The 24,733-nt window shown below is 38.0% G+C and overlaps 1 protein-coding gene across 1 annotated transcript; it reads left to right on the forward strand.

The window, feature by feature from the left end:
* The first annotated feature begins 8,782 nt into the window (after positions 1-8,782).
* On the forward strand, positions 8,783-22,922 carry LOC100378566 (glutamate receptor ionotropic, kainate 2-like). The gene is made up of 15 exons (XM_085507333.1): positions 8,783-8,807; positions 12,641-12,799; positions 12,913-13,191; positions 14,339-14,523; positions 14,942-14,995; positions 15,158-15,328; positions 16,448-16,477; positions 16,822-16,986; positions 17,377-17,601; positions 18,023-18,211; positions 19,449-19,776; positions 20,103-20,352; positions 20,847-21,077; positions 21,718-21,961; positions 22,511-22,922. The coding sequence occupies exons 1-15, from the start codon at positions 8,783-8,785 to the stop codon at positions 22,544-22,546; spliced, it is 2,571 nt and encodes an 856-aa protein (XP_085363459.1). The 3' UTR covers positions 22,547-22,922.
* The last annotated feature ends 1,811 nt before the right edge of the window (positions 22,923-24,733 follow it).

A 24,733-nucleotide genomic window follows, 5' to 3' on the forward strand; every position in this document is an offset into this window, starting at 1 on the left:
CTACTAGACAGTCTGGAATATATGCAATCAGTTCATTTTAGCCCAGCCGGTGTTCCATACGCGATGCACACTCGCTTGGGGAGACTTGACAGTTCCTGTTATTGATCGCACTCACAGCGGTTGCGGTACTGACGCCGAGGCAAGGGAGGTGGCAGAACTATACTTATCAAACACTGTTTTGAGTGGCTCCGAGAATGAACAACGTTTCCGGCTTCCTCGTGTTCTTCCTAGTGGTCATAACCAGGGAGATAACATCGTCTGATCATTCTCCGTCGGTTATTCGACTGGGTGAGTCCGAACACTTAGCATTTCCAGCCTTGGTTTGATCACTATTCGTCTATTTCAATACCATGGGTTGTTTTCATGAACGGTACATGTCGCGTTAGTGTAGATTCAGTTCGTGTCGAGATAGATATCAACACAGTCCGCCTGTCAAACGCCAGAGCATTATACAGTTTGGCAAAGTATTGACATGCATTGTCTGGCAAACCTCTCCCTCCAAAGAATATTATAATTAAGTGTGGTGCACAATGGCGTCATCACCTCAATCCGTTGCCTCACGTCGTAATCGGCGAGCGTGCATCTGACATATATAATATTATCAAACAAAACATATATTTCCAGGTGAACAAAATCGTCTTATTATATATATATATATATATATATGCTCGTTTCGAAAAGTCAAAAATGATATCTGCGACTGCAGAATCATTTTAATAGACGCTATTGGGACGTTACATCACTCAAAGCAACTAATTGCTTAATAATCGTATGTATGGTGTGTGCATTAAAGTTGAACACTATACATCGAGACAAATTAGGATTAATTACTTGTGCTCGTTACCACGTCGCTTTGCGTTATATCATAACACCTGCTACAGTATAGTCAAACAAAATGCAGCATGGAATTTTGAAATGTTGAATGAATGAATGAATGAATCGAAGTATTTGTGAATGTATGAATTAATATTCTTTCTTTCACCAGTATTATGAGAGTTAACATGACGGGAGTCACGTGACATAGTATGTAAAATTAATGGCTCATTTTGTACGGCCCAGAAAATTGTTCATTTCCCAGTCTAGGTAATGTCATCATAAAAGTTTCTAGAAAAACGCAGAAGGCGAGCCCTTTTAGGACGTGATTCTTATATCGATATTTGTCTTTAAATAGAAAATATTGCTTTCATACAGAAGAGAATCGAAGACAGATGTGGGTATGCATATTTATTGTGATAGTATGTGTGTTGTTTTTGCCAACAGGAGATAACGATACCTATATAGATTATTGAAAATCAGCTCAATCGATAAATTACGTTGAACCAGTCGGTAGCCTCGTTCGGTGATTCAGTCAAATAGTGAAATGGAGAAATGTACAGTCATGGTTGTGGGCGAAAATACATTATTGAAACTTTGTTACAACCACAAATATATTATGGTTAACCACCAAATACAACAATGTACGTTCATGTGACCCATGGCAAAGCTATGATGTGTATAAAACAAACTGAGTGTATCCAACTTCCGGTGAATGTCTACCATGATCGTATCTACGCTTGCTGGATTTACTTTAACGAAGTGTAATCTTCAAGATCGGACCCCGTTTCGAACATAAATCAGTAGACAAAACAGCGTCATAGTTTCTTGTATGGGCTACAAGAATGATTGCCGTACACGCGCGCGTCGAGAGTGTCGCATTGTTTGTTGTATTGCTCAACTGCGTTCGACGTCTTAAACAGTAATTTCTTTGGGTCACCACTAAACTACAAATTGCGATTGCGATTGCGATTCAAGATACCAATCAAGATAAATATCAATTAAACTACAAAGGAATTGCAATTAAACGCAATTAAAATACAATCCTATATTTAGTTATCAAGTTAAATGTTGTATCTAATTAAATTAAATTTTAAATTAAATTAAATTTTAAATTAAATTAAATTAAATTAAATTAAATTAAATTAAACGGTCAATTCAATGTTTATTTCAATGTTAGTTTACTAGTATTTCTTTTTAGCGCCATTATTACTGAAAAAGTGCGAGTTTTTGCTTTCCTTATCTAATGATCGCAAATCGTGGTGGCCACTTAGTGTTAGCTACTTCTTTTACGCACGTGAGACTGGGAAGCACTACCACTGAAATGTTGCATGGTGTTAAAAGACGTAAACATCGACATTTATACGCGACCGCATACTGGGATTGTGCATGTACCGCATACTGGGAGTGTGCATGTACCGCATACTGGGAGTGTGCATGTACCGTATACCTTGTTATGCCCTTGGTTATAAGCGACGTTCGCAGCAACAATTTAACGTGGAGACCTACACGACAGGATACTTGATCCTCCCTACATGTACACAATGTATATTTAATTATACATTACTCTGTTCTTGAAGTTCTTTTAATTTCTTTTTCGTCTAATGCCGAGACGATTACTAAACATATTCCCGGCGACTATTATATTATATTATATTATATTATATTATATTATATTATGCTTTTTGGTTCACGGGTAAAATAAAATAAAAGACGATCACGCAACAGTACAAAAACACCTTGGAACCCCGTAGGCAGGCCGGTGACACCGGTTCGCACTTAAGGGGGTACCAACCCCCCTGCCAAATTCCAAGGGAAAATCAAAACATTTAAAACACACAACAAGTAACATAAAACATATATGCGCTGCTGTAAGTGTGTGCAATGATAGCCCACCAAGAGGACAAAACTCTTGGCTCCTGTGCGTGTGCTAAGTTTGTAAATACAATGATGTTCGTTTGTATCGATGTTTAACAACAAGACAAAGCAACTTCCTGCTTTAAATAGATCGTACCTGCCATGTTTACAGTAGAATGCGAAGTGTGTTATCCTCGATTTTACATAGTACATCCTCTACCGTCCACATAATCTCAAATTCAGGCAGTTGGTTCATGATCCGGAAACATTCATATTCTGTTTCAAGCCTCGACTTAATACTTTGAATAAAAATGTCCAGAGGCTCACTCGATCCTTTGTTTTGCCTTTTATTACGACGGCTGACATGAATTGCAACCTTAGCCATGCACGCTAAGAAACAAAATAAACCTTGTGCCTTGCTCGACATAAAGTGTTTTGAGCGATGGGGTGGTAAAATAGTGAACCACCAAATCGGAATGCGAAAATCTGGTTGAAGCAGTCGCGACGCGATGTTATTAAAATAATGGAGTAAGGCGCTATTTGATGGACAATCATAAAAATGTGTTGAAGTGTGTCAACTTCATCACAAAAGGGACATTTATCTGAATTGTTCAAACGAGCTTTGAACAGAAATCTCCCCGTTGGAAAGGCACCATGGACAATACGCCACTGCAGATCCCCATATTTGTTAATGACTGGTGTTTCATAGCAATCCTTGAAGTTGGGTTTAGCACTTTCAGGCAGACTAAGGATGTCCCGCCAAACAGTGTCAAGTTTTTGTAAGTGTTGTGTTATTGACTGGACACGTATTAGATATTTATAGATTGCGCCTTTTTCAAACTTATATAGTGGCAAATTTAGTTCATCAGAAAAGTGCAGTTCAAAGCTATGATGTGAAAGAGGTTGATTACACTTCCCATTCCCTTTGAAGTAGGTGTTGATAGTATCTTTCCATTTGGTAGGAATAGAATCGTGAATGACCTTGATACTGAGATGGAGAATACGCTCGGAATGGATTTTAATTTTATCCGACATATCAGCGGCCTCCAACCAAGTTTTATTCGTTTCTGATACCAAATCACATACTTTGGTTATTCCCGCGTCAACAAAATGTCTGAGCGCAAAAGGCTCATTTCGTATGGGATGTATGATGAGTGGGTTGTTAAACAGTGGCTCATTAAGAATATCAGTTACGTTATTATCATTGAACTTACGCACTTTCTCTACAGATTTCCAACACTGGAGGAGCTCATAATAAAATAATGGCAATCTTTGTAAAGGTGCTTTGATAGTGGTGCATAGAAGTTGACTTGCATATGACATATTGCTCGCTTGCATAAAAAAGTAGTCTGTGAACTTAAAACAGGGGTGGTCATGATTATTATATAGATATCTTTGAATATAGGAAAGTCGCATAGTACTTATGCGTGTTGGAAGATGTGTAACATTTTGTCCACCTCTTTCCAAGGGGAGGTACAGTGTTGCAGCAGATACCCAATGTCGCCCTTGCCAAAAGAAGTCGAGCAGCATTTTCTGTACCTTCAGAACTACGTCCGATGGCGGCACAAGGCTATTAAAGCGATACATTAACTGCGATGAAATCAGATTATTAATGATAAGAGCGCGCGTTCTGTAAGACATGCTGTAAACAAAATGATTCCAGAAGTTGATCTTATTATTTACTTTTGCAACAAGTTCAGCCCAGTTCTGATTCGTATAAGTTAGATTATTCCCAAGATAAACACCCAACAGTTTCAACCCCTCGCTGTTCCATTTTATATTGAGAGGGGAGTAGGTGATGTTGCGCCAGCTACCTACCCATAACCCTTCTGATTTTTCGAGATTGATTTTAGAGTTTGACGCAAGCTCGTAGACATGTAACCAGCGACTTAGTAAGTTGAAATCCTGCTTGCGAGTTATGAAAAATTCCACGTCGTCGGCGTAAGCGGTGAGTTTAGAACGTTGGTTTTTGCTGTGAGGTATAACCAACCCTTCAATGTTTTCATCATTCCTAATTTTATGAAGTAGTGGTTCAATGGCAATGACGTAGAGGGCAGTGGACATTGAACACCCTTGCCTAATGCCACGGGCCACTGTGATGGGTGTAGTAAGGGCGCAGTTAACGCGGACCAGGGACTGGGCATTGGTATACATGAGGCGAATGTAAGAAAGGAAACGGTCACCAAAACCAAAGGCACGAAGCGTATTAAAGAGGTATCCGTGATGTATCCTATCAAATGCTTTTTCCTGGTCAATGGCAACAATAGCCAGGGGCGAGTTAGTTAAGTTGGCATAGTCAATACTGTCACGAAGTAGATTTATATTGTCGTGAATATGCCTGTTTGGTATGCTGCAAGTTTGGTCTGGATGAATAATGCTGCCTAAAACACCGCGCAAACGCAATGCAAGCGATTTAGTGAACATTTTGTAATCGCTACATAACAGACTCACGGGTCGCCAGTGTTTTACGTTGGTAACGTCACCTTCTTTAGGGAGAAGAGTGACCACGGCCCTTGTGCAGGATAGGGGGAGCACATTTTCGTTTGTGGCAGCAGTAAATACATCGCACAGATCACTTCTAATGATATGCCAAAAAGTTTGGTAAAATTCGTTTGGTATTCCGTCGATACCGGGAGTACGCCCATGGGGAAGTAGTTTGACCGTGGCACTCAGTTCGTCAAACGTGATTGGTTTGTCAAGGTCATCACGATCTGTTTCATTTAGTTGAGGTAGCCCTTCAAGGAGGCTATTTTGAGCTTCAATGTCAATGTTATCAGGTGTATACAGGTTATTGTAAAAGGTGTGTATGATTTTCCGTATTTCAGTTTGATTTTCAGTAAGAGTATTATCCTGGTGCCTCAACTGAAAGATCGCCTTTTTGGTTCCCTTCTTTTTCTCTAACTGGAAAAAGAAGGAATTGCAAACATCACTTTCATTTAAAAACTGATGTCGCGCACGCGTAGCACTGCCTTTGCGTGCGAGAAGTTTTTTTCTTTTCAGTGTAACTGTTTAAGAGCGGTGCATCGTGTGCAGTACAACGTTCGATGGTTTTAATTTCCATTTCCAATGCTTGTTTTTCGGTTTTGTATTTATTTTGTTTGAGTGTGCAATACTGTTGTGTGAGTAACTTTATTTTATTTTTGCCAATATCCCACCATGTCTGTATATTTACATAATTATTTCGAAGTGTTTGCCACTTCGCCCAAAAATCAGTTAAGATTGCCACATACACTTCATCGCGCAGAATTTCTGTATTCATACACCACACTGGACTTTTGTTTTTACTGTCACCAATGGCGATGTTGATGTGGACAAGGGAATGGTCAGAAAAAGCTAATGCGCCATTGCTTATGTCAATATTCTTAATTTTCCCACGCATACATTTGCTGACATAAAACCTATCAAGGCGCACAAGCGTACCACCACGCCCCAAGTAAAGTTTAATGTGTTCCCGTGGTATTGGCGCCATGCATCAAACAGTTTGTGATGATTCAGGACAGATTTGAGGAGCTTTGCAGTGCGCATGTTCGGTTCAGTCCCTCTATTACGGTCAATGTCGGGTTCAGTAGTACAATTAAAATCGCCTCCCATGATTACTGGGTCATTATTTAGAGAACTGATGAATTGTTCAATTTTAGTGAAGCATTCCACACGCTCAGCGCCATTAATAGGTGCATAGACATTAATTATGTGAACAAGGTTTTCATTAATTTGAACATGAGCGTGCAACACGTACCCAGGCATGATCTCAGATTGTGATAAAATATTCACAGTTGCTCCTGGCGAAAACAAAATAGCCACACCCGCACGATTAACAGTGCCATGAGAAAAAATACCAAGGCCACGCCACACAAGTTTCCAAACATTTTCATCGGAGACAAGAGAGTGTGTTTCTTGTAGCATATAAATATTACAGGGATGGTCACGCTTGAGATAATTGAAAACACTGTACCGTTTGAGGGCGTCCCGGCAACCATTGACATTGTAAGTTGCGCATGTAATTGTGTTTGCCATCATAACAAGAGAAATTAAAAATCAGCGATAAAGTTACCCGTTTTGATTTGCTGTTTAATTTTTTTAATGAGTCTGTGCATGCGAGATTTATCAGATGTGTTCAACTGCGTGGTATTGCGGTAGTTTATCAGATGTCGAACCAATATTTTAAGATTGGGGCAAAATTCAAAACACTTGTCTATAAATCTACGTGAGTGAAGTGTAGACACTAAAAAGGTTTTGATATTAGCGTTTGATACTGTTGATTCGCTGTTATCAGTACATGTTGAAACATTTGAAATGATAGACCCCTCATTCTCACTACATTCGCTGGCAGTTTCCTCCATATCATCAGCGGTTTTATTTTGTGACATAGGTGTGCTGAAAAGGTCTTGTGATTGATCAGTTAAACCACTTAAATCAATGGGGAGTTCGGATAGCGGCGAATCGCGCGGGGATTCAACTGTGAACTCAAGTGAGGGAGATGATGGAAATGGGGCCGACTCCGTAAGCTCGGGCTGTGGCTTTGGAGTGCACACTGTTACATTGGCATATACGTGGGGAAAGGGTTTGTGGGGTGGAGGGGGTGGAGGGGGTGGAGGAGGCGATGGTGGTGCAATGGAAGGGGAAGGAGGGGTTCGTACCCTCTCTTCATCAATCGGACAATTTTGTTCAACAATTTCGATTGCATTTTCATCGTTACGCTTTTTAGAACTGGGTTCACATTTATTTTCGTCATTTAACTGGTCATTGTTTTGTTCTCTATGAACTGGTGATCTAGAGCGCGTGCGCTTTTTGCTCATATATTTGGATGAATCTGTATTCATTTCAGTTTCAATTTCAATGTTATCTGTTGTACCATCGGTCTCATGATTGTTTATCTCAGTATCTGGTGCTTGGGTGTTAATTATATCAGTTATGTCATCGTCTTTGTCGTGCAATGTGTCAGGGGAATTTAAATTAGTTGCTACATTCACCTGTTGAGAGTCTGTTTGAGTGCTATTTTGAGCACTATTGTTTTCATCATTCATCATTTGCATATTCGTTGTTTGAGAGTTTGGGCAAGTTTTACGTGTATGTCCCTTCATGTTACATGAAAAGCACGTCAATTCGTCAGACGAAACGTAAATATTATATGTCTGACCTTGAAAAGTAATAGGCAAAAACCGTTGATATTGAGATCTTTTAAATATACATAAACTTGGCGGCGAAAAGACTTTACATGTTTCAGTGTTGGTCTTTTGCACCCGAGTGGGATCGCTCGCACCGCGCTCATGACACGCCCGTATTTAGCTAAGGCATCTGTAATAAAATTGTCAGGTAAAAAAGGGGGAACATTTGATAGCACAATTTTTGTAGAGGGGCGGACAAGAGGTTCAACAGAAACATGGAGGTCTCCAATGTCAAGGCCAGCGGCAGAAACCATGTCGACCCATGTAACCTTATTTAAAAAGACAACAACCGATCGGTTCATACGGGATGCAGCCACAATATTGCTGGCCCCGACTAAATCTGCAACCGACTCCACATAAGTTTTAACAGGAATGCCATCAATGTTTTCACACCGTACCGCATGGTTTCTAGTAAGGTGACCTGTTGGTGTTGACGATGGCCTTGTGTGAGCGGCAGCCATCTTGGTTGCCGACCACCTTGCCAAGGCAAAGGCAAAAACACTCCAAAACCCACAATAATAACGAAAACAACAACTATAAATTACTCACGTAAAGGGTAGACACACTATATATACAGCTGTGTAGAAACACGGGCGCAAAAACGCAAAACAGGCAGAAAATCGGGGAGCGCTGAAAAGCACCGCGTTCACCCGATTGTATTATATTATATTATATTATAGGCTGCCGTGATTGTTTGAACTTTGTACTTGACCGTCGTGCGTTTTTAAATATACTTTACCTGTCTATAACACGCATTAGGCTTATATCAGGTGTTAAGACAATCTAGTGCGTGCTTTGCACAGGTGGCCTATTATACTTGCACCTAAACAACGACGTACTAATATAAATTCACATAACTCGCTGTCTTCAAATAGTGCCATGACAATGTCCGGATGTTGCGTTACGCAACATTGAACCAGAACGATTAACTCGACACGCCCGTCGCAATGTGCGTCTGCTGGGATAGGACGGGTAAAGCTGACTAGGATCAATAGCACAAACAACTAGAACTATGCAACTAGACACGAACTGAATCACAAATGAGCACTTCAAACTGGGCTTCAAACACATTAACTATTTTGTTTTTCTTGTTAATAAAGTATGGGCGCCCATTTTGCTAATGCTTAGTAGATAGCACCATTGAATATCTGTTGATCTCTTCCAGAATAATCCAACCCAAATCTGCAATTCAGCTACACCCTCCCCAAAAAAGGGAAGACCATCATATCTTTCGATTTTTTTATTCCTTTGAATATAAGATCATGCATAGTTTCAAAATTTGTTTCCATAATATACCAAAATAAACGCACCACGATCGTTCATATGGGTCTCATGCGATGTATGGAAGGCGTGTAAAAATACTTTTTTCACAAGAAAATTGAACGCGCTGCGTGACGAGTGTGACGTGCTGCGTGACGAGTGTGGCGTACTGCGTGACGAGTGTGGTCTGCTGCGTGACGAGTGTGACGTGCTACGTGATGAATGTGACGTGCTACGTGATGAATGTGACGTGCTGCATGACAAGTGTGACGTGCTGCGTGACGAGTGTGGCGTGTTGCGTGACGATCGTGGCGTGTTGCGTGACGAGTGTAGCGTGTTGCGTGCCGATCGTGGCGTGTTGCGTGACGAGTGTTGCGTGACGAGTTTGACGTGTTGTGTGACGACTGTGGCGCGCTGCTTGATGAGTGTGACGTGCTGCGTGAGGAGTGTGGCATGCTGCGTGACTACTGTAGCGTGTTGGGTGAGGAGTGTGACGTGCTGTGTGACACGTTTGGCATGTTGCGTGAGAGTGTGGCGTGTTGCGTGACGACTGTGGCGCGCTGCGTGGCGAGTGTGGCATGCTGCGTGACGGCTGTGGTGTGTTGCGTGACGAGTGTGACGTGCTGCGTGACGAGTGTGGCGTGTTGCGTGGCGAGTGAGACGTGATGCATGAAGACTGTGGCATGCTGCCTGACGGCTGTGGCGTGTTGCGTGACGAGTGTGACTTGCTGCGTGACGAGTGTGGCGTGTTGCGTGACGGGTGTGACGCCATAATATACCAAAATGAGCGCACCAAGATCATCACACCGTGTCATGTTCATATGGCTCTCATGCGACGTTTACATTCTTCTACTAAATGCACAATTTATTTATACAATTTATCGATGGAAGCAGAATATATACATAACCTATTGACAGCAAAAAGGGGACAAACAAGTTTTATTTTCAACGACCAAAATAACGATTTACCTTTTTGTCAGTTGACAACTGATAGTTGTCAGAGTCTCGGGCGATTATTATAAACATACCTGTGCTTTACGTCCCACTCTGCCGTTGTATCTTCTAAAAGGAACAATCTGTTTCTTATTCAAGTTAACCACATCTTTAAGGTATCTAACAGCTTTCTTCAAGTGTATACGTTACTGGCTTGAGCGGTTTTCAGGTATTCTCTTTCACAAATTGCTGATATTTTCGCCATTTCGTTTAATATCAAAAGGCTGGCGACTGTTGTGAACTATGTGCTGACTGAGGTGAGCTGCGTGACGACTGTGGCGTGTTGCGTGATGATTGTGACGTTCTGCGTGACTACTTGTATCAGTTCATTGCGACCATGGCATGCTGGGTGACGACTATGTTTGTTTGTTTTTAAATGAGAAGAAAAATAAATAAATATGGAATATTACCTACGTGCTTGATGGTAGATACGAAATAGAATAGTCTGAATGTCCAGCAAGACGATGATGCTCGAACTTCGTCCTCGGTACTGAACTATATTTGCATGCACAGAAAGCTATATTTATTATATTTATACATTTGCATATCAGTGACTGGTATAGTATATTTCTCACATAGTAACTGATGTCTACACACAATTCGCAAGTTATGTGCTACCTTGGTTACTGCAGCTACGATTTAAAATTCAATTGCGTATGCACGCATTGCATTCATTTACATCCATCGTGAGATTGCGATACTGAACCGCCGGGAAACTAGTGTTCTTGACTTAAATATAGCAATTTCCTCATTTAAAATATTATTTCCGTCCATACAAAAGTAATGACAAATCTAATCTCTTTATCTTTATTTATAGTTTGACTGTCATTCATCAAAAACCGTTCTTACTACGGAAAATGACCAGACCGTAACATTAAACTAATACACGATGTTTAAAACGGAAGTTGTTTTGCTGTGTGTGTCTGGCGGGGTTGTGTACAACGTTTGCTGACAACATAATCGCTATTTTTAGAACAGTTCCATAGAACACATGGTTAAAGAAAATCGCATTTTTGACACTTTTTATAAACCCAGATTTTTGAAATAATTCAAGATAACAACAAGCATCCAATCATTAACAATATATGTTTCTTTTTTCAGCCTATTTCACCAGCCTACAATTTGACACAATTTATGGCACAATATCTGTGTCATGAAAACTTATGGTAAAAGCTTTGTAATACTGTCAAAATGACCACTATCAACTAAAAATACAACCATTATTTTCTCGAAAATTAAACTGGTGACCCCAAAACATTTTAAAGTGAATATTCTTATATTGCCTTGGAGTACAATTTATTGCTAAATGAATAAATTCTTACTGATCATTAAGTTATGATTTTATACAATATAGACCAAAAACTAAAATGTTATTTAATCACACTGCCATTTGGAAATTGCAGATGCAAACAAACAAATGACAATTTTTGAACGGAAACGAAACCGTGCGAGCGAACGACGAATTTTCAACCGTTTAAAGGCATGCTGTCGTTTACAGGATTGGTTTCACCTACCAGAAATACATAGAAATCCAACACCATTTGTTTTATATTAAGAATCTGTCGCAGGAAACTCATCTAAAAAAAAAACATCAGCGTAATGGGATGTGTAAATAGAAAAGAAATGTTGTGTTGAAGCCGTATTATCGATGTTAGTATCGCTTTCTTATCGTAAATATATTTTCCCGTTAAATTTGGATTCCCCTCGCCGGCAATATGCACCGTAACAAAGCGATAGCTATTGAAAGAAACAAAAATAAACATATATATCGATGCTTCCTAAGTGTTCTTTAGTAGGATACAATCATCGCCGACGTGAACGTTTCTTAACAGTATACGTATAAATTCGTTAATATTGATTTGGGGACCAAACATTGCAACATACAACGAACTCACTGAAATATGACACCTGGCTGTGTATGTATATTATTGGTCGAGTACGGGTACAAGACGCTCTATTATTCTTTTCACCGAGTTAGGGGTCTTCAGAGAAGAGTTTCACCATATGCGCGTGCGCATAACCTGTTCTTTAATTGGTCCGTGTCTACAACGCAAGTATAGTGATAAGTTAGCGATAATATTGCATATTATATCTTATGAAATCTCGTAGGAGCATGCGTAATTACAACTTCCAATTTAAAGGAAATATGGCGTAGCGCAGAATTTAGATAAACTACGCAAACTACGCAATGACAGCACATTTATATTCACACTAACAAATATCCAATAAACTATTTACTAGTCAGTGTCATGAGTTGTTTTTTTGTCTGAATACGTTCATAACACTAATAATAGTGTTATGTCGTAAAAACAGTACAGTAAATTCATTTGAAATGCCACGAAATTGTGAGAACGACTCTGTGATGGTTCGCCAAATTTGCGACAAGTTTCGGAGTTTCGTAACCTACAAAGGGTCTCTTGCATATTACGATTACTTTTTGTCAATATGAACACACCACCGATGTGTTGGGAGCCGTGTGTTTTGTTTCCCTCCCAATTAACGCAATCTAGCCATTAAATGAAACTAAACGTGTTTTTACTTTCTTGGGGCAGCTGTTTTACTGGAAGGAAATTCTACTCAACATGAAGAGGACATTATTCAACTGGCTGTCAATCAAATAAACTCAGACGTAGACATATTGCCAGACACGGAAATTGATTACGTCATCAGACGCGTGCCTGATGGAGATTCTTTTGCTGCAGTTCGTGAAGGTAACCATAGCAGCAGTGTGTCACAGCTTTGAACTTGTTTTATTTAAATTACATAATATTTAAATTGTATTGTAATTTGAAACTAACGAAAATTCTTATTATCTCTCACTTAGTTTGCTCGCTTTTGGATCTTCAAATTTCGGCCGTAGTGTCAGCATCCACTTGTGATGTCACCTCCGCGTTGAAATCCGTATTAGACAACTATCACATGACTTACATCAGCGTATCACGTGGTCAATGTCCACGTGCCAGGTTGTCACGATCCCCACCGAAAGATGGCGGCTACACGTTCAGCATCAGGCCTAACATCTCGCTGGGTAGTATGGCAATGCTGCACTTAATGGAAGCCCTAAACTGGAGCGAAATAGTCGTATTCTATGATGATTCAGAAGGTAATGTGATGTATTATTCATAAGAACAATATTATGTGCATGAAATATACATTAATCTCAAAGAATATAACTCGGGTATTTGTCTGATATAGGTAGCACATATAAGTGTTCTGCATATTCAGAAACAACCTATTTATACTAGATTTTAAATAAGAATGTATTATATATATTATATAACACATTTGTTTTGGAGAAGCGCCAGGAAGATACACTGTCTTCTCATTCTATTTAATTTTATGCGTTTAGTTTAGACACAGTTACATTTTTTTTAGTAGTAACCGTGGTTTAGGTGGTACTCCCAAAACAACAATGACTTACACTTATGACTTCCACTTACAATTGCCCTTTTTCCGAAATAAACTGGGAAGTACACTAATCGAGTTCCCTGTTATTTCTAGTCCATTGAACGCCAAGCAACATTATCAACCCTACACCCCTCAAAAATTGCATGACACGTTTCCGTGCCCACAATGTCGATCAAGACCTGTGCATTACGCAACGAGTATTCGGTCTTCGTGTAAACAAACAATATATTCCAAGCACGTTATACACGTCGCTAATGGTGCCATATCGAACATTTATAATCTACGGTGAGGGAATTCAACTAATCGTGTTTTGATGACATGTATATCCTCACATTTGTTGTACGATATATTTTATTTTGAACTAATTACACTAGTAATATCAGATTGATCTGTTTGGAAGGTTAAATCAATATGAACTCAAAATACGGACACTACGTATATGGTTACTATTGCTTTGCTTACGTCATCTTTACATCTATTTTGACATGATTTAGATAGATAGATTGAATGAAATAAGACATATCAATCATCTAAAGCCAGAACTCGCGCCTATACTGGTTAATGTTTGGTAATTCTATTTCTTAATACAATTTTCTTTAAAAATAGTAACTTCTATTCTTAGTACAATATTCGTTAAAAATAGTTTGATATTCGAAGCACACTAATATTCGCAAGAAAAGTACGTAATATTACGTACTGCGATGTCACGGTGACGTTGAAGTGAATGACTTACTTATGATGAAAGTTTTTTTTTAGGATTTAGGATTTTAGGATTTTTTTTTCTGATTAACAAAACGTAGCTTAACATAAATTTTGACATTGTTCCTGCCATTGAATGACAGGTCAGAAGCAAATCGAGGATTTGCTGCAAAATGGCTTTCAAGACTCGTCACCGCCTCGGGTAGTCATGGTAGCGTTCGAGAACAGTTTTGCAACGAGGCAAATCTTAGCATCGGTTAAAGAAAAGAACATGAAGCACTTCGCTGTATACTGCCGCATTGAAAATGCAGTGCAGATATTGCTTCAGGTAATTTTGATCACATTATAACGTTTATGGAAAAAAATGTGCATTGTGTTCGATAGCTTCTAATTTATCCGAAATCATGACAGAGACAAATATACTCAGATATGCTAATTTGTTCAACACTGGAACACACACTATTATGCCCATGAAGTGAATATGATAACACATCGCATTTTCAATGATAGCTTAATCGACGATACATAATGGTTCAGTAGCACGAGTGTTGTTGCGTGTAATGAGTTGCCCTTTAAAACAACCACTCCGAAAGTAGATGTGATTTCGAATAACATCTACTTAAGTCTCACAGAATCTTGTTTTATCTTGTCTCGACGATCGTCTAAATAGTGAACTTTTGTCAGTTAGCGTTCTGAGTGCGTTATGAACTTGTTCAACTATTTGATATTGATATTTTTGCCTGTAGGCAGCATCGTTCGGTATGACAGTAGGGGACTACCAGTGGGTGATTATGGGCCAGGTAAGCTAATTAAAATGTGTTTGATTTGAAGTTATTTTCCGATCATGATATAATTTCAAACATGCTTTTTTCACACCAACAGCTGTTTCTGAATAATCGCGTGATTCGACTAATCTCCATATCGATGCATGCATTAACCCTATATGTGTTCCACTATTCCAGGAAACAAGCGATGCTGAACTGAACTATTTCGATGACGTCACCGGTATTGTAACATTACTAAGGCAGGTGCTCCATATGTATAGCTCGATTCCGAAGTTCGCCGAAGCTTGGCGACTTATTCGCCGACAGTTGTCAAGCGACTGCAACATTATATCGTTTGACCAAATGCAGGTAAAACAAACCGTCAAAATCACTGATGTGTATTCTGAGATAACAATCCCTCGACAACGACAGTGGACATGTGACGTGTAACACACCATCTACTTTAAATATATAAAATATGAATTCTCGTCGAAGATGATCATACTTATATCCTTTATTCCCCTTGTGTGTGGAATAATATGTTATAAATTATATATTTCTTCCCAAATAAAAGAAATTTTTATATTTGAAAAGACAGCGTTTCAAAGTGTCTAGATTGCAAAATATCCCCCACGCAAAATTTTGTATCGCCGCCTCTACAATAACAATACAACGACTAGATTTTGGTGTCACAGCTTGCTCCTAAATTAAATTGAAATATTGCCAGCAATAATTAGTTAATCTTATTCAGCAAACCATTTATTATCCGATATTGTATTCAATGGCTAGTTCTCAGGACCTACAACAGTAATCATAAATAAACAAAAATCATTTTGATGACATGTTTTTAGAAGACACCGCCACATCAAATTTTGATTGGGACCATACCATTCCAAGCTGCAGGGTGTATAAACAATGACCCAGCAACCAATCAACACATCTTCCACCCACCACAAAAATTGCAGCCATAATTGAACAACCAAGAACGCAAATATCATACTGCATCCTGAAAACAACAAGATATCACATTACAACCAGTCATCGCAAACATGAAATCCTCCACCCCTCACAGTACACCCTACAGCATTAATGGTTCCTATACTCATTTGAATGTATGTACAACAAGCTTAGCCAATAGATGCACGCGACTCATCACACTTTTGACCAACCACTCATTCTAATTATTGTTGACTGAGGGCGTCATTTACTAATGAAAATATTCAGCTCATACTCAATACTGCAGTTTGATAGCTCCTTTCTGATCAGTGTCTAAGCTACTTCAAAGTAGCGTTCGACTGTGTTTTAACGTGCATGTGCAAACCTATTTTGTTAATGAGAGAGTAGGTGCTACACAATATTTGGTATTACTACATAAGTCGAACACCATAATGATCCGTTAACGTATTTATATATTATACCTGTATTAGCATGTATGACCCAGACGTGTATGTGAAATGAATAAGTAAAATAATTTTTTTTATGTTTTAGGAAAACTGTCCAAGAGACACAAGTATTGTGGTAGGTACTCACACATATTAGGCTTAAATGAATGGTCAAATTGAAAATAGAATGTGTTTAACCTTTTTACCACCAGTTCCTTCTTTTCATCACAAATTCGCAAAAGTGACTTGTTTATAGTCTGCACATAAGAGTGGAAGAAATAGCAATTTTTTTTTAGTAAAAACTGAAAATTGACTCAAATTTTATCTGTCGGTTTCAAAATTGGAGTTCATTTCGACAAAATATTGAAGAATATAAGAAACAAGTGCCAACATTTTGAACGAGACAATCTGGTAGTGAAAAGGCTAAACTAACCAACAGCTGTTATTATTGATGCATGCCAACGTTTCTCTTCCTACTAGATGCACGCTGCGTATTTGTATGATGCCATCCACGTGCTGGCGACAGCAATGGACGATTTAATACGCAAAAATAAGTGGATCAAGCCACGAATTATTGGTTGCCAAGGTGAAGGAGCTAGGGTCGAACCAATGGGGAATCAGAGGTTCAAACGAATATTACATAAGGTGAGATCATGTTGAGCAGTGTGAAAGAACACTTTTTGAAATGTCAAATCTGCAAAGCCTTAGTGAAATATCTAAAAAAAAAGTGTGTGATATATTCGTGTTTTCTATGTCATGTGTGCTGGAGTTGATCACGCATAGTTTGTATGGTTTTGCACGACTTAATGCGAGGGTATCCTGTTACGATGTTATGTGACCCGGAGAACTCAATAAATCGTACATTGATGCCTCGCCCCCATCAAGACCAAAACTGTAACTAATATGCAACCGTGTTATGTGCAATTACAATTGGCTCTTCTTTGGAAACACTAATTGTATACACCAATAAACATTTAGTGGAATAACAATATAGCACGTTCAAATTAATACATACTAGTTTAATTGATGTTTCAGATTAAAACATCTGGATTAACGGGAGATATATCCTTCCAGAATTCGTGTTATAATGACAATGTGGGTTTCGAACTGATGAGTATTGAACATATAAACAACGAGAGTCGATGTTGGCGTATTGGATCCTGGGATCCCTTCAACAATCTCAGACTGGCTCATATCCCATTTACGAGGAATTTCGATAGATATAACAAAAACCAGACACTGCGAATAGTGACAATAAAGGTAAAATGTTGTGTTGTTCTTAGTTCATGATTTCTGGCGGTACCAACAGGCAGCATATATCAAGTATTATGAACGATAATCTGTAGTTGACTTGTTGGTAAATACTGTAAACCCACCAACTACCCGCGCAAGCGCGATGTAGCGCATAGGTATTGTCGTATGTGTGTATATTCGGTATAGAACTAAGGAAAAATAACTAGGGCCTTCAAACCTGGCACACATGTTTCCCATGTGACTCGAAAAACTAAACTAAAATAAATTCAGGGTATTAGTATTCAAGAGTAGGCATCACCGTTCTTGAGTAATTTTCTACTCGATGCGCGCCAATGACATTGACACTATAGTGTACATTGCTGTGTGAATAAGTCAGATATAATATGCTTAACGGGAATATCTGAGTTTCAGTGTATCTGTATTCTAGGAATCTCCTTTCATGATGCAAGGCGAGTCACATGACGCAGCATATATGGGCTACTGTATGGATCTAATCAATGAAATTGCCAAGGGTCTGAAAGTTAAAGTATCAATATATGATGTGCCGGATGGTAAATACGGTGGGCAAGAAGACGATGGAACCTGGAATGGCTTGGTGGGTGAAGTTTACTATGGGGTACGTATAAAATTCGAGAGGAAAGTGATGGTTTGGCAAGTATTCTAGGCTATTGTAAAGAAATATGTATTCTTTTTTTTAAAACTAGAATTCTATTAAAACCTATGCAGAGACTGCATCTACTATATTATATAATTTGTTATCGAACATACCTCTTTTCTAAGTTTTGGCACACAAGTAAGTATCATGAAGCTTAGGATTTCTGGAATTATCTGATATGAGTAAAATTCGTAAATAGGATAAAAGATGCTAGAGCGGGCAAAGGTCAACCCAACTTTTTGACATTGTTTTATTTCGGTGCCTAAACATAAGATGACTCGTGCACATGGAATTAACGCTCGGCTGCTGTTTAGAATATTATTTACGTGTTTCACGTGGGTTGGACATAATACGTGGAAGTAATAACAAATATGTATTTAATAAACATGCACTAATAGCAATTCCAATCAGCATTTTGGTCTCAAGGCAATCGAAAGTTAAATGAAACCTAAAGTGTTTCTTTCAATTTATTAAAAATAGATCACAATAAAGAATTCTGACCGGATATGTTGCAGATTATGCTCAATATTGAAACATACCAACAACTAATGTCAAATCAATTACTGTAACAGTCGATTTAACCACCAATTTTTAATAATAGAATTAGAGAACACTGTGTTGACAGTGTGCACGCCAATTCAATTCAAATTAACATTGGCAATATTTGTAAACTCGCCATTATAATTTGTGACGCATATTGGAGTGTACTGTGACATAACACGCACAAACTGTAATCCTCGAATTGATAGACGCCATGTCTTGAAACTGTACCAAATCACTGAGGTACTGATACTCTACTTGGCAGTACCTTGCATTTATTAGTATGTTACGATGTCCTTCTGAATTTCAAGTCATGTCAGCTTGATACTGATTTTGTAGTTTCTCTTCTCACTTCGTTTAATTATAACTTTTACTAAGTATTGAAAAACAGTGCAGAGTATTTTAGCATATTTGATCAAATGGCAGTTTTTACCAAATAATTTTGCTCATTCACATGTTTTCGAATGCCATGTTTTTCTCCCTTCTCTTGTCCACTGCTCTGTTGCCGCCGCCATCTTCCAATTGCATATATTGTTTTAGATTCTCTTGAATAAATTGGTGATTTATAAATACATGAATCCAATTAGCTGGGATAGGAGAAATACGTTATACAGAAGTGCTAACATTTAATAATGTTAATATGCATGAATTATTTCAGAGAGCTGATATTGCTGTGGCTGGGATGATAATTACATCTGAACGAGAGAGAGTCGTTGACTTCACCAAACCATTCATGAGTTATGGCGTTGGAATTCTGATACGCAAACCTCAGAAAACGACGAATACATTTGCGTTTCTGCAACCGCTCCGCATCAGTGTCTGGGGATGTATATTCGCATCAATATTGGCTACCGGTATCGTGCTGTTCATACTGGATCGTCTGAGCCCATTCAGCAGTCACAACACAAAAGAAGACGCAGAAGAAAAGACAAAATTTGATCTGATGAATAGTCTATGGTTCACCTTCTCTGGATTCATGCAGCAAGGTTTGACCTGAATATTCGATGCAATTTCAGTATAATTTAGTATTCCTCGACCACCCACAATGCATCATGATCAAGTAATACTCTTATTAGGATCGTAAGACCTAGTTTTCATTTGTGAAATAATGCGATCCTACTTTATGATTGGATCATATCTACGCATTTCCTGAATCTTTTTTCGAAAACATGACATTCTTACGAAAGTTTTTTTTTCAAAAGGTTTAGTAAAAGATACACTAAATAAACACTAAATAAACGCATAATCGGGCATTACAATTGTCAATCAAGTAGAAGTATCAATAATACGAGGTTATTCTCTCTTCCTACAGGCGCCGACTACACACCGTTATCAGTATCGAGTCGCATAATGGGGGCGTTTTGGTGGTTCTGCTCTTTGATTGTTGTGGCAACTTATACTGCCAATTTAGCTGCATTTCTCACAGTGTCAAGAATGGACAGTACGATCAATTCACTGGATGACCTAGCACATCAAAGTCGTGTAATGTATGGAACAATCGAAGATAGCAGTTTGATGCGGTGGTTCAGAACTAGGGCCGACAAGGATCCACTTTATTCAAGGTCAAATAAATTATATATTTTGTATGAATATTGTAATGTTGATTCAGCGCTTTTCACACTCGTTCAACCTGAAATATTTCTGTATCGCTCACAAAAGATTGAAAACATTATTTAAATCGCTGATATATTACATATGTTTTGGGTTATGGTGAATATAAATCATTTCTAAATCATGAAACATAACCTGCACCATTAAAGCGGAGGGGGTCGTCACCCGCGCACGCGCGGGAATTGAGTCCCAACCGACGATAACAACACACGCTAAAGACGCAAAGGCTCATGCGGTGGACGCTTGTTTGTAAACAATGACACGCTCTAGACATATGACGCATGCGCAGGTGACGACTCCCCGCTTTAATTGATTGTATGTTCACTTTTGTAAAACAAATGGCCTACAAACAATATGTATCGAAACATACGATAAGATTAGTCAAAGGACCATAACTTTTTCTAATTTTCAATATTTAACTATTTTTTCACGCTATTTTGTTCAGAATGTGGAGCTTCATGAGTACCGTTAAACCCAGTGTATGGGTGACGTCAGCAGAGGAAGGTTACCAGAAAGTCATGAAAGAAGATTACGCCTTTTTCTGGGATGCTCCTATCTTGGAATATGTGAAACAGACAAATTGTGATGTAATGACTGTTGGAAAACCATTTAATCTGAAAGGTTATGGTATTGCCACACCCAGAGGAGCGCCTTACAGAGAAGACATATCAGTCATGTAAGTATACGTTCATTGAAGGTCTAAAGCCATGCCTTAAATATGAGATTGGGTGTATACCTCCTAGGCCCCATTTCGACCATGAATAGGAAGATGAGCGGAGTACATTCTCATACATAAACTAGGAAATCTTCTTTCCTGTAGAAGAGGCATCTTGTAGATGGTGTTTAGGAATTACAATGACTAGGTGGCATACCATATAGATTTGCAGAAATCACAATGAGCCCACAATCTGATTTTCCAACGAGGCCAGGCAGCACTAGATTTGAACTTAGTCAAAAATGTAGCGGGCCTACAAACATGTTATATGGCCAAAACACTCTGCCTCAAATATGTAATGTGTCCATAACTATGATAAGAATAAATTTATGTGTTTAAGCGTAAATAACCTGGTTTGAAATGATACATGTTTAAACGGAGTATCAGACTTGAATAAGCTGTTCGCCACTACGGGCTTGGTCGCATTATATTTCTATGTTTCTCTGGGCATTTAGAGTGTAGATGCTACATCACTTAAACAATAGTACAGTCTTGGAAAGTTAAGGCATGCAAACGTAGACAAGCGACTATGCAATCGTTAGTTTCAGACCAGGAATACATAATAACCATGACAGTGTGACAGATTGATTGTGTTTTATAGACTACTGAACATGCAGGAGCAGGGAAAATTAGAAGAACTGAAACGGAAATGGTTCAACAAAGAGAGCATGTGTTCGTTGGATACCTCAACGGGTCAACCCAGAGATATCCAGTTAGAAACTGTAGCTGGCGTGTTCTATGTCCTTGCTATTGGCACAGCTTTTTCGTACATTACTTTATTTGTGGAGATCATATGGAGATTGTACAGGAAATACGTAAAGCAGTTGGAATCTCAAAATTCAACGGTAGGCTTTATTTTGGATGTACAAGGCTAGTAAAAAACATTCATTTGAGAACGTTCTGATGTGATACGATATTGTGATATTCGTCAAAAATTATGAGTGAGATGCACCTTTTAAATTCATGTCTCTGAGTGAGCTAATGGTAATGAAGATGACATTTAAAACGTAGTATATGTGTATTTCATATTATATTATTCCATTCATCATAGAGGGTTGTGATTTATTGTTGAAAAAACAATATTTTTGGTATTGAGTTTGTATTTGCCACAGTTTTGAGAACAAAAATCCGTTTTAGCTATTATGATATTTTACATAAATTATATATTACTAGTTTGTTCATTCCGGAATCTGACAACAGTACTATTGTGAATTGAAAAATTATTTTCGACACGTTTCTGTCTTATATTAAATGTTCGATGTTCGCATTTGCACTAATGAACATTAATATGTCGTCATATGAACATTACTGTGTTAATCAAATGTAAAGTACTTAAAATGTCCTTATCATTCTTAAACCTTGTTCAACTGATTACAGATAATTCTTACTTTCAGGAGCACGAGTTGACAGACTTTGAGCCAAAGCCATAGACAAGTCGAAGACTTTGGTACATGATGGAATTCCAGAACGAATCTATTATAATACCTCGATCAGGAAATGTGATAATATATTACCTGCGATACTGTACAATTAAGTATAATTGATAAAAAGTAGGGAGTGTATATTGCAAACGCTTTGTGGACATTAACATGGATATTGATAAATGAATCTTGCGCCCACTCAGATCAGACCAAGTCATTATGATTGCCAAAATTATGTAATTGGGCAACATATATCATGGTATCCCATTCACTGTGTGGTATTCCGTGTTGTTGAGTGAACTTGTCTTCTGTGGCCCTAATAAATGTATGTGAGAATGAACAATTTATTTCACATACTGGTTTTAATAAACTTTTATTTACAAAAGTGTTGCATCATTAATAGTTATTGTTTACATATAAGAATCATTTGGCCAAACAAGTCAAATCACTACGTCCAACTCACCATGCGACTATGGATACCACTAGTGTATTTATTCATGGCAACTATTGTATTGTTAAACTTTTTAACATAATCCACAACCAATACAATAGTTTTACCTCAAGTATGTCTAGGCATAATTCTAACATAACACATTTGCAATGGCATGAAGTCAATATGCCCTAGACGTTCCAGCATCTTCTATGAAAAAATACATATATTATTGGCAATAGTAGGACACCGTTCTAAACAAAAATGTCGTGGATATCAGAATTCAATTTGGTTTCAACTTGTAAACTAAGCATGGTAAATGTAATCATAGTAAAATTATCTTCAACAGATGATAAACAAAAACAAAAAATGGAACATATGGGGTTTGAAGGTAAGATTCCAAAACGATAGACGCGGATTCGACACAATTCTAAACCTACAGTGTTTGGCTACCATTAAAACAAATGTTCGGATTTCCCTTACGTTTACAGTATGTAGTAATTTTATGCAATTTTGTTCACATAACGATTGTTGAGCCATTTACTTTAGTCCCTATGGTAAACAGGTATCATCATATCTCAAAATTGCTTTTGGTTACATATGGTGAAACTATCAAAAGGAATGTAAAAAAATGTTAATATATTATCACTATCATTCATTTTTATGAAAAACATTGCTTTCTATAGCAAGTGTTCCAAAACCCTCAATTTCTTACATTTTTATGCAGTTTTTCTCCGAAGAAAAAAATATTTCATAAAAAAAACAAAAAAAACGAGAAATTGATGGCTTGTGCAACAATCAATAATTGTGTGATACGTTTAAAGTAATTTTGTTGCTTCTATTTGTTTGAATACTCGCAATACGATTCCATAAACATGGTGCGGATGTGGAACAATGAATGATAATTTTAATTGAATCATGTTTGCAATTCGGATTCAGACTTACAATGTCGATTCGATCTACATGCCACCATCATAAATTAAGGTAAAATTACCACTGATTACAAACATTGGTTTGTATAACCTTTTTATAGGGCTGTTGATAGCTGTTATATGTTTGTGCCAAACCCATGGAATCAATCAACTCCATGATGTTCTCCAAATAGTAATATATATTACCACAACGTCATAAGAACCATACAGTGGAACATTATTTAATCAACTGTGATTTTTTTCTTCAAACACAATACACTATTATTATGAGATCCAGTGACAAGAAAACTAACAATACAAGTAATGCATCGAAATTAGCATAAATAAATCAACTGTACTTCGTAGACGTTTTCTCTTGTTTAATACATGCATTGAGTAACACTAAAAACGAGTTTTCTATTAATTTATGTCACTCCCACGTTACCAGAAAAGGGATTCTTCAAGTTATAACATTATTGGGCACAATATCATATTCAAGGATAGTTTAAATTTATTTGACATGTGACATTTGGCAGAATTAACATTTGAGGACAAACATTAGGTGTCGTTTTGGCACCAACTATAGGGCACGTTCGAGAAATGACAAAAGACGAGTGGAAATGAAACAAACATGGCATGTATTAGTAACACATGTGTGATGTTCATTCAAGGCTTAGGAATTTCAGAGAAATAGTTGATGACTTCAAATGTTATTTTGAACAACATCTGTCGGACAGAACTTAAAACAGCTTCCGGTTTGGACTACGTCTGACGAGGACTGAAAAGTAGGAATACAAGACCTAGCAGTTTGTTCGGAAAATGTTGAAATGGCGCCGTCAAATATAGACACAATCC

The sequence above is a fragment of the Saccoglossus kowalevskii genome, chromosome 13 (assembly GCF_978046115.1).
Source record: "Saccoglossus kowalevskii chromosome 13, keSacKowa6.1, whole genome shotgun sequence".
NCBI lineage: Eukaryota > Metazoa > Hemichordata > Enteropneusta > Harrimaniidae > Saccoglossus > Saccoglossus kowalevskii.

Coding starts and splice junctions, on each gene's coding strand:
- LOC100378566 (XM_085507333.1), top strand. CDS start 8,783: ATGTGCGTCTGCTGGGATAGGACGG. Junction 12,800..12,912: donor TTTTGCTGCAGTTCGTGAAG/GTAACCATAGCA, acceptor TCTCTCACTTAG/TTTGCTCGCTTTTGGATCTT. Junction 19,777..20,102: donor CTCTGGATTCATGCAGCAAG/GTTTGACCTGAA, acceptor CTCTTCCTACAG/GCGCCGACTACACACCGTTA.